This window comes from Cricetulus griseus, chromosome 10, assembly GCF_003668045.3.
Source record: "Cricetulus griseus strain 17A/GY chromosome 10, alternate assembly CriGri-PICRH-1.0, whole genome shotgun sequence".
In the NCBI taxonomy this organism is placed as follows: domain Eukaryota; kingdom Metazoa; phylum Chordata; class Mammalia; order Rodentia; family Cricetidae; genus Cricetulus; species Cricetulus griseus.
This window is the reverse complement of record NC_048603.1, coordinates 32,420,642-32,432,670: the sequence shown is the minus strand read 5'-3', so window position 1 is coordinate 32,432,670 and position 12,029 is coordinate 32,420,642. Positions and strand designations below refer to the sequence as shown.

The 12,029-nt window shown below is 40.8% G+C and overlaps 1 protein-coding gene across 1 annotated transcript in view; it reads right to left on the bottom strand.

Moving 5' to 3' along the window:
- Positions 1-1,404: 1,404 nt before the first annotated feature.
- Positions 1,405-12,029, bottom strand: part of LOC118237659 (sister chromatid cohesion protein DCC1) — a 29,377-nt gene continuing 18,752 nt past the window's right edge. Inside the window, exon 9 of the mRNA XM_027431695.2 lies at positions 1,405-2,181. Within this exon, the coding sequence (XP_027287496.1) occupies positions 2,073-2,181 (109 nt within the window). The 3' untranslated portion in view covers positions 1,405-2,072. The remainder of the gene's footprint in view (positions 2,182-12,029) is intronic.

Sequence of the window (12,029 nt, the reverse complement as noted above, 5' to 3'; positions counted from 1 at the left end):
GTCCATTCTCCTCCACTCAGGGTTGGACCCAGTTGTCTGACTGGTTCCAATCACTGCCCCAAAAGCATGAATCTGTAATAAATGCCCCCTACAAAGTGTGGCTAATACAGACCAGACCCCGAAAAATTAGAAACGATCTTATTTTACATATCAATCCCAATTCCCTCTCCCTTCCATCCTTCCGTGCTCCCCACCCCTTATCCTATGCCCCATCCATTCCCCAGGGAGAGTGAGGACTCCCATGAGACATCACCAAAGTCTGTCAAGTCATTTGGGGCAGGGCCCAGGTCCTCCCCCGTGTATCTAGGCTAAGAGAGTATACCTCCATGGGGAATGGGCTCCCAAAGTCTTTTCATGCACTAGGGATAAATACTGGTTCCATTGCCAGAGGCCCTATAGACTGCCCAGGCCTCCTAGTGACACCCATGTTCAGGGGGCCTGGTTCGATCCTATTCTGGTTCTAAGCAGCTCAAAAATCACACAGCAAACTTTTTAAGTTTCTATCTTTAAGTCTACTAAATGAGTAATCTGCTTATTTTAACTGGTAATATCAAGAGTGGTGGAAAGGTCTGTCTTAACAAAACTGTAGCAGTACTTTATGAAAGGTTTATGAGCCTGCAATGGGGTGGAGTGGGGGCTAAATCTGCTGAATAACACTGCCATTCAAAATGTTTTCACTCTACAAACATCCCGTCCCTGGAGTGGACTCTACTTTTCCACTAGTTTTCCAGCCATACCAAGTCATTCAATATAAAGAAGAAGGAAGCTTTTGCTCTTTGGTGCTCGCTCTTGCTGGCCAGTTCATTCCTTCACTGGCATTAGAACCTACTTCTTCAAGATTCAGGAGAATAAAGACCAGCTGCAACATCCAGCCTCATGGGCTGAACAACCACTGAATTCTTACACTTTTCATTGGCAGACAGCCACTGTTGAATTAACTGGACCACAGCCTGTGAGCAAGTCTAACATGTATATTATATATTATAATATAATGCATAACATATATGATGATATAAGACATGATATAAAAGTAACATATATAAATTCTATATATTGAATATAAATATTATTGTAAATACATAAAATTTATATATTATATATGTGTGTAATATAACATACATATATATTTATATGTTTATATTTTTATATTTATATATAAATATTCATATAATTATATATGTGAATATGATTCTATTTGTAATTACCATATAATTATATAATATAAAATTAGTATGTATATTTATGTATTATATAAAATATGTTATATATTCTACAGAATCCTAAGAGATAATATAACCCCTTAATTTAGAAAGGCCTTTGAACAGAATAAATCTTTGTATGAGACTACTACTAATTGTTATTCTGAAAACTTTTTAAGTATAGTAATAACCAGGACACCAAATCTTAATTGAAAACACGGAGTTTATAAGTGAAAAGCAGAACTTTCTATATATAGAATCTTACAGGCTTCAAGATATAATAAATACAGATTTTTTTTTCCAAGACAGGGTTTCTCTATGTAGAAACCTGGCTACTCTGGACTTCCTCTGCAGCCCAGGCTGGCCTCAAACTCAGAGATTCACCTGCCTCTGCCTCCTGAGTGCTGAGATTAAAGGTGTGTACCACCACCCTCCAGTTTTTATTGTTGTACTTGTATTTAGTGAGCATTGTACACTGAAGAATATGGAAATATCTTATTGTACTGGAGAAATAAAAAATGGTAGTAATTACAAAATGCTGAAAGGAGAAAAAGGTATTCAAAGAGTTGGTTTTCAAAGCCAACAATAGAGCCAACAAGACGGCTCAGCATGTAAAGGTGCTTGCTGAGTGAACCTGGCAATCTAAATTTGATCTCTGAACTTGAAAGATGGGAGGAGAAAAAAGACTATAGGGAAGTCCTCTGATCTCTACATACATGTTGTGGCATATGTACCCATGCACATTTACAATAATCGTAAGTAAAATTTCATCTTTAAAAAAGTCAGGGATAAAAGTATGCAAGAGAATCTTCTTTTATTATATCCAGAAACTGTATAAAGCAATTGAGTGCCCCCAAAAGGTGAGCCATTCTTTTAAGAAATGAGTCTTCTTGAATTATAAACTTTCACACCATTTTGCATTGAAGAACGAGAATATTTGGTAAGTAACGTGCCTATAGATTGCTTCTCGCCACACAAATCCCTGTGGGAATAAAAATAAATAAATGCCGTGAATATTTCAGGGAACATAACATGATACAGGACTGCTTACTTTACTTTTACCTCGCAAAGTTATCTTTCATTTTGTTTCAAATTTGTTTGTTTTTTGACACAGGCTTTCTCGGTGTAGCCCTTGCTGTCTTGGAACTCTCTGTGTAGACCAGGCTGGCCTCAAACTCAGAGATTCACCTGTCTCTGCCTCCAGAGTGCTGAGACTAAAGGCATGTGCTACAATGCCTAGCTTAAAGCCATCTTTCCAATACCATGTATGAGAAGAACAGTGAAGACTGTTGTAAGACATTTGTGCACTGTATGGATACGTATTTGCTGTGATTGGTGTACTAAAATGCTGAATGGCCAATAGCTAGGCAGGAGGTATAGGCAGAGAGAGAGAAAGGAGATGACTCTAGGCACAAAGTCAGATGCTAACAAGACACGGAGGAAGTTGGCATGCAGAATGAAAAGCAGGGAAAAAGCCACAAGGCAAAACATAAATTAATATAAATGGGTTAAATTACGTTATAACAGCTACTAGGACAAGCCTAAGCTGAGGACGAACTTCCATAATTAATAAGAAGTTTCCATATCATTATTTGTGAGCTAGCGACCAACAACAAAGCTTGCTACACAACTGTTTCTACGTCTCAACTGAACTAGGTAGACTACTTGTATCATTTCATTTAACCCTCACAAGAATAAGAGTGATGAGTTATTCAACCCAATATTAGATATGAGGAAACAAATTCAGGTAGTAAATAAGGGTCAAATTTTGCATCATGGCCACCTTTTTGCATGCTGCCCTGCTAGGAGCCTCCTGAGGCCTGGAGACTGCACACAGGGGAACCAGTCCAGGCGGACCAGGCCATCCAGAGTCTGCCAATGTCACGGTGCTAGTCCCGCCTCCACCCATGGGAAGAGGACAGCCATCAGAAGAAAAACTTGGACCCGGACAACCACTGGAAGAAGGGATGGGAAGATGACAATATAAGAACACATTCAGCAACAGAAAGATAGACACCACCATAGCCTAGGGACACCACAGCAGCAAGACCTGAACATCCCAACACAGATGAAGCAGAAGAGAACGACCCTAAAAATGTTATGAAGATGATAGGGACCCTCAAAGAGGAAATGAGAAAATCCCTTAAAGAAATGGAAGAAAAAAACAAACAAAAAATTCAAGAAATGGAGGAAAAGACAAACCAAAAATTGCAAGAAATAAACAAATCTCTTAAAGAAAACAAGGAAAGCCAAGAAAAAAATAACCAAACAAGTGAAGGAAACACTTCAAACAGTGTAAGTCTTGAAAGCTGAAATAGAGACAAAAAAACAAAACAAAAAAAAAAACACCACAGTATGAGGAAATGCTGGAAATACAAAAGCTAGGTAAATGATTAGGAACTACAGATGCAAGCATAAACAACAGAATAAAAGAGATGGAAAAGAGAATTTCAGGCATTGAAGATACACTAGGAGAAATAGATTCATCGACCAAAAAAAATCTTAAGTCCAACAAATCCCTAACACAAAATCTCCAGGAAACATGGGACACCATCAAAAGACCAAACCTAAGAATAATAGGTATAAAAGAAGGTGCAGAAAACATATACAAGAAAACTTTCACAACCTAAAGAAAGACATGCCAATAAAAGTACAAGAAGCAACATGAACAAATGGTTGCTCTTGGACCCCAGACTGATACCTGGGAAACAGCATAGGACTGCTCCAAACCCCGTGAGCAAGGATGTCAGTTTGGAGGTCTGGGCAATCTTTGGGGCCTCTGGTAGTAGATCAGTATTTATCCCTAGAACACAAATAAACTCTGGGAGCCCTCTCCACATAGATGGGTACTCTTTCAGCTTAGACACATGGGGGAGGGTCTAGGCCCTGATCCAAATGATATGACAGACTTTGAAGATTCCCCCCACGGAAGGCCTCACCCTCTCTGGGGAGCAGAAAGGGGCTGGGGGGTAGGAGAGGAGGGTAGGGTAGGGAGAGGGAACTGAGATTGACAAGTAAAAGAAGCTTGTTTCTAATAAAAACAAAAACAAAAACAAAGAAGCTTACAGATCACCAAATAGAGTGGACCACAAAAAAAAAAAATTAAAAAAAAAGTCCTGTTGTCACATAACAATCAAAACAACAAACATACAGAATAAAGAAAGAATATTAAGAGCAGCAAAGTCATAAGGCCAAGTAACATATAAAGGCAAACCTATCAGAATTACTCCTGACATCTCCATGGAAAATCTGAAAGCCAGAAGGTCCAGGATAAACATTCTACCAACACTAAGAGACCATGGACTGATATCCAGCAAAGCTTTCAATCACTATAGATGGAGAAAACAAGATATTCCATGCCAAAACAAGATTTAAACAATACATATTCACTAATCCAGCACTACAGAAAGTTCTGGAAGGAAAACTCCAACCCATGGAAGTTAACTATACTAACAAAAACATATGAAATAGATAATACCACTTTACCAACAGCCAAAAGAAACAAAAGGGGGGGCACACACAATACCAAAATACCACCACCAACAACATATCCAAACCAAACAAGAATGAACAATCAATGGTCATTAATATCCCTCAATATCAATGGTCTTAACTCACCTATAAAAAGACACAGGCCAACAGCATGCATACAAAGACAGAATCCATCTTTCTGCTACATACAAGAAACATGCCTCAACTTCAAAGACAGATGTTACCTCAGAGTAAAGGTTTGGGAAAAGATTTTCCAATCAAGCGGACCCAAGAAACAAGCTGGTGTAGCAATCCTAATATCTAACAAATTAGACTTCACACTAAAATCAATCAAAAGAGATGAAGAAGGTCATTTCATATTCATCACAGAAAAAATCCATCAGGATGAAATCTCAATTCTGAACATCTATGCCCCAAATATCTATGCCCACATTCATAAAATAAACATTACTAAAACTCAAATCACACATAAAACCTCACACACTTATAGTGACAGACTTCAACACCCCACTCTCACTACAAGACAGAACCACCAGAAAGAAATTTAACAAAGAAACTAACAGACATTATGATCCAACTGGGTTTAACATACATCTATAGAACATTTCATCCAAACACAAAAGAATATGCCTTCTTCTCAGTGGCACATGGAGCCTTCTCTAAAATCGAACACTTACTTGGCAACATAGCAAACCTCAACAGATACAAAAAAATTGGAATAACCCCCTGTATCTTATCAGACAACCATGGTTTAAAGTTAGAATTCAACAACAACATAAAATGCAGAAACCCTACAAACTCATGGAAATTGAATAATACACCATGATCAAGTAGGATTCATCCCAGGGATATAGGGATGACTCAACATAAAAAAATCCACCAATATAATCCACCATGTAAATAAACTGAAAAAGAAAAACTACATGATCATCTCACTAGATGCTGAAAAAGCCTTTGACAAAATCCAACACTCATTCTTGATAAAGGTCCTAGAGAGATCAGGGATAACAGGAACATACCTAAACACAATAAAGGTAATACACAGCAAAGCAACAGCCAACATTAAACTAAATGGAGAGAAATTCAATGTGATTCCTCTAAAATCAGGAACAAGACAAGGCTGTACACTCTCTCCATATCTCTTCAATTCTGTACTTGAAGTTCTAGCTAGAGCAATAAAAGAAAGGAGATGAGGGGTATACATATTGGAAAGGAAGAAGTCAAACTTTCATTACTTGCAGATGATGTGATAGTTTACATAAGTGACCCGGAAAAACTCTACCAGGGAACTCCTACAACTGATAAACACCCACAGAAAAGTGTCAGGATACAAGATTAACTCAAAAAATCAGAAGCCATACTATATACAGAGGATAAATGGGCTGAGAAAGAAATCAGAGAAACAACACGCTTGACAATAGCCACAAACAACATAAAATATCTTAGGGTAATGCTAACCAAACAAGTGAAAGACCTGTATAACAAGAACTTGAGTATTTAAAGAAAGAAATTATAGAAGATACCAGAAAATGGAAAGATCTCCCATGCTCTTGGATAGGTAGGATCAATGTAGTACAAATGGCAATCTTGCCAAAAGTAATCTACAGATTCAATGCAATCCCCATCAAAATCCCAACACAATTCATCACAGGCCTTGAAAGGACAATACTCAACTTTATATGGCAAAACAGAATACCAAGGATAGCCAAAACAACCCTGTACAATAAAGGAACTTCCAGAGATATCAACATCCCTGACTTCAAGCTCTATTATAGAGCTATAGTCCTGAAAATAGCTTGGTATTGGCAGAAAAATGGACAGATAGACCAAGGGAATTGAATTGAAAACCCTGATATTAACCCACAGACCTACGAACACCTGATTTATGACAAAGTCCAAATGGATCAAAGACCTCAACATAAATCCAGCCACTCTGAACCTCTTAGAAGAGAAAGTGGGAGGTACCCTTGAATGAATTGGTACTGAACACTAGTACAGACACTGAGGTCAACAATTAATAAATGGGACCTCCTGAAACTGTGAAGCTTCTGTAAGGCAAAGGACACAGTCAACAAGACAAAACATCAGCCCACAGACTGGGAAAAGATATTCACCAACCCCACATCTGACAGGGGGCTGATTTCCAAAATATACAAAGAACTCAAGAAGCTAGTCACCAAAACACCAAATCATCCAATTAAAAAGTGGGGTGCAGGGGGCTGGAGAGATGGCTCAGAGGTTAAGAACAGTGACTGCTCTTCCAGAGGTCCTGAGTTCAATTCCCACCAACCACATGGTGGCTCACAACCATCCGTTATGAGATCTGGTGCCCTCTTCTGGTGTGCAGATATACATGGAAGCAGAATGTTGTATACATAATAAATAAATAAATAAATAAAATCTTTAAAAAAAAGTGGGGTACAGAACTAAACAGAATTCTCAATAGAGGAATCTAAAATGGCTGAAAGACACTTAAGAAAGTGCTCAACATCCTTAATCATTAGGGAAATGCAAATCAAAACAACTCTGAGATACCATCTAACTCCTGTCAAAATGACTAAAATCAAAAATATCATGATAGTTATGCTGGAGAAGATTTGGAGAAAGGGGAACTCTCCTCCATTGCCGGTGGGAATGCAAACTTGTACAGCCACTTGGGAAATCAGTATGGTGGTTCCTCAGGAAATTGGAAATCAGTCTACTTCAAGATCCAGCAATTCCACTATTAGGCATATACCCAAGGGATGCACATTCATACAACAAAGACATCCATTCAACTATGTTCACAGTAGCATTATTTGTGATATCCAGAACCTGGAAGCAACCTAGATGCCCCTCAACTGAAGAATGGATAGAGAAAATGTGGTACATTTTACACAATGGAGTATTGATGGGGGAAGTGCTTCTGTGTTTATCTTACTGAATGATAAGTAAAATACTGTTTGGCCAATAAGGCTGCAAGTTAGACAGGACTAGGAGTCAAAGAGGATTCTGGGAAATGTAGTAAAGAAGTGGTGATCCAGGCAGGAAGTGACATAGCAAGGAGACTCATATTTACGCAAGGAGAAACAAGAAGTGCCCTTTTCCCCTTCACATCCACCAGCGGCAGGGTGTGATCCACCGGCAAGGGGAGGACGCCAATGTAAGGTGTCTGAGAAGATAAGTCTTATAAAATATATAGATTTATGATAAATAAGACTGAGCTAACAGATGAGAATCCTAGTCATCGGCCAAGCAGCATTTGAACCTAATACAAGTTTCTGTGTATTAATTTGGGCTCTAACTCGGGCGGGCGGCTGTTGTAAAGCTCACATGTGGTGATGGGGCTCAGTGGCTTTTGGCAGAAAAATTTATCATAACAGAGTATTACTCAGCATAAAAAAAACAATGGGATCTTGAAATTCACAGGCAAATCGACAGAACTAGAAGAAGCCATGGTATGTACTCACTCATACACTCATATATGAATATTAGACATAGAGCAAAGGATTACCAGTCTACAATCCACACCTCCAGAGAAGCTAGGAAACAAAGAGGACCCTAAGACATACATGATCCCCCCGGAGAAAGAGAAAGGGACAAGATCTCCTGAGAAAATTGGGAGTAAGGAAGCATGCAGGGAGGGGAGAGGGAATTAGGAGAAAGAGAGGGGGAGAGGAGGACATGAGGGAGCATGAAGATTGAGTAGGGGGAAGAATAGATGAGAGCAAGAAAAGAGATACCTTAATAGAGGGAGCCATTATAGGTTTAAAGAGAAATCTGGCACTAGGGAAATGTCCAGAGATAAATACTATGATGACCCCAACTAAGAATCTAAGCAACAACAGAGAGGCTAACTTAAACGCCCTTCCCCTATAATGAGATTGATGACTACCTTATATGCCATCCTAGAGCCTTCATCCAGTAGCTGATGGAAACAGAAGCAGAAAAACATAGCTAAGCACTGAGCCGAATTCCTGGAATACAGTTGTAGAGAGGGAGGAGTGATGAGCAAAGGGGTCAAGACCATGCTGGGGAAACCCACAGAAACAGCTGACCTGAACAAGGGGGTGCTCATGGACTCCAGATTGACAGCTTGGAATCCAGCATAGGACTGATCCTAACCCCCTGCCCATAGGTGTCAGTTAGAAGGCCTTGGCAGTCTATGGAGCATCTGGTAATGGATCAGTATTTATCCCTAATATACGAATGGACACAGGGATCCCATTCTCCATAGAGGGATACTCTCTCAGCCTAGACACATGGGGGAGGGTCTAGGCCTTGCCCCAAATGATGTGACAGACTTTGAAGATTCCTCCATGGAAGGTCTCACCCTTTCTATGGAGCAGAAGAGAGATGGGATGGGGATTGGTGGGGGGCATGGGAGAATGGGAGGGAGGGGAACTGGGATTGATATATAAAATAAGATTGTTTCTAATTTAAACAAGAAAAGGAAAAAAGAGAAAAAATCTAGCCAAAAATAAAATTTGAATCATGTGTGTATGACTTCAAAGTACCTCGTTAATTCCAGTATACCATGTAATCTCTAAATGAGAAATAGAAGCAATGCGATACGGAGTAGTCTAGAGTCAAGGAACCTGTATCCTAGGCTTGCCAAGTATGGGCTTGTCCAGCTTGCATGCCCTTCTTGGACTTTAGTTTATGTACCTCAAAAGAAGACTGCCTGAAGCCTAATTTGAGGACAGAGGAGATGACATGAAGGGAAAGAGAACTCGATCACAGAGGGCCACAGAGTACCCAGAAAGGGCTTGTGATTTAATTGGAAATATAATGCAAAGGCTACTAGCAGTATTTTAAACAATGAAAAAGGCATAATATGATCTGAGCTTTAGATGATGGAGGCAATGAGTTGATGATGGAATCTGGGCAGACTTATCATATTGATACTTTTCGATATTTAACAATCAACAGGTCGTGACAAACATCAACACTGAAAATAGAATAAGGAAGCCACTTATATTTATTCAGACCTGAATGAGGACAATACACACACACACACACACACACACACACACACACACACACACACATACATATATATATATATATAGAGAGAGAGTAGTAGCACAGGTTTGTAATCCTCTTGGGAGCAGAACAGTCACAGACTGAGGTCCTACCTGAAATACGGGTGAGTTCCAGGCATACCCAAGCAACCTAGTAAGAACCTATCTCAAAAAAGAAAGGAAAGAAGGAGTGACAGAGGGAGGGAGTGAAGGAGGGAGGGAGGTGGAAGGGATGGAGAGAGAGAGTTAGAGAGAGTTTAAGAGAATTTAAGAAAGTTTAAGAAGGATGAGGGCCAATGAAAAGGTTCAGCAGATAATGGCATTTGCTACCCGACGTCCTGAGTTCAGTCCCTGGGATTGAACATCATAGAAAGAAGGGATTGATTCCTAAAAGTTGTCATCTGATTTCCCCATGCGAGCCATGACACACACTCCTCTCTCTCCCTCAAATAAATAGGGCTGAAGATAGAGCTCAGTTATAGAGCACTTGGCTAGTTCAATCAGGCATTTACTATGAAGGAGAGAAAAGGACATGGGGTCAGCAGGTTGCTTTGCAGTCTGGGTGACACTGCAGAACATGTGTGATGGGGATGACCCAGTATGGGAGAAAAGAGACAACTCAAGAAGCCAGGGTTTGGAAAGGGCCAGAAGAGATGGCTGGAGTGCAGAGGGAGGACTGGCCTCAATGGGAGGAACAGAGGAACCTAAGAGATGGCTCGGTAGTTAGGAGCACTTGTTCCACAACCATGAGGACTGGAATGTAGGTCCCAGCACTCATGGTACCAGCCTGACTCTTCCCCACAAATCCCAGCTCCCAGAAGGGTAGAGATAGGAAGATGGATAGAGCTGGCTAACTTCAAGCCTAGCCAAGATAGGCCCTCAGTTCGTGAAGAGGCTCTGCCTCAGAAAAACAGGCAGAGAGCGATGGAGGAAGACATCTAGTTCTCCTGGCCTCCATGTACATATACACACGCTCACACAGATGAGAACAAATCTATCCTAAGATGTATGACAGAAAGAGGGGAGTACCATGTATACACCATACTGGGGAGACTGAAAGGAAGGAAGGACAACATGAGGGGAATGAAGATCGGGCAATGGGAAAGGAAGGGATTCCTACCGAATTGCTTCCATTTCCTCAAGCAATAAAATCATAGGTAGGGAGTGAAGACACAATGGGGTATTGGTGGCACTGAAAGATAAAAGAAGATACGATGAAAATACGAGGTAGGAAGGTTTCATGAGACATAGTGACAGGCTGGGGCCTGTGGTAAATTCCGAGTCTGGTGATCTCCTTGGAGATTTTTCTCCAGGAACTTCAGCTATGGATGTAGGCCACAGAATAAACAGAAAGTTGGGTTTAATTAAGAGGGAGAGAGAATAGAGGAGGAATACATACACAGCGGGAGCTACAGGCCTGGGAGTGGATTTCAAGTCCTGGGAGACTTGAGCCACCAAGGCTAATTTGATCTTCTGGGATCTGGCCAGTACCATGTTATCAAAGAATAATTCAAGAGCCAGGTGTGGTGGTGCACTCCTATAATCCCGGCCTGTGAGGAGGTGAGGAAGACAGATCATGAGTTTCAGACCGGCCTAACCAGCTTGAGGCCAACCTGGGCTATCACGTGAGACCCTGCCTCAAAAGTCAAACAAAATAACAAAGTCATACTAAGTTAAAGTAACAGACAGACACAGCTCATAATTGTAACCCCAGCATGTGGAGGAGGATCAGGAGTTCAAGGTCATCCTTAACTACACAGCAGGCTGAAGGGCAGCCTGAACTACTTGGGACCCTGCTTCAAAAAACCAAATCAAGACTAAGGGGGTCGTGACTCAATAGGTGAAGAAGTACTTGCTTTGCGTATGTGAGGACCCGAGCGCTAATCTCTAAAACAGACAGAAAACTGCAAGCCCCAGCATGGGTCTCCGTCCCAGCGCTCCCGGATGGAGACAGAAGACACAGACGGGAGAATCTGCAAAAGCCCTTGGGCCAGCTAGTCTGGCATATGCTGCAAAAAAGGAACAGAAGAGCCTATCTCAAGTGGAGTGGAAGGTGAAGACCAACACCCAAGGGTGTCCTTTGACCTCCACATATACCGTGGAAAACATGCACTTGCATTCACCACCCCCCACACACACACACGTGTGCCCGCACGCATGCACTCACACCCTCACGAGTGCGCACACACGAATGTACACAGACACACTCCCACATACACAAAGATTAAATAGATAAATAACTATAAGTAAAAAAAAAGAAGAAGAAAAGGACAACAACAATGCAAGCATCAGGAAAGACGGGAATTGGCAATCAATGAGAGGTTATCTACCTTTG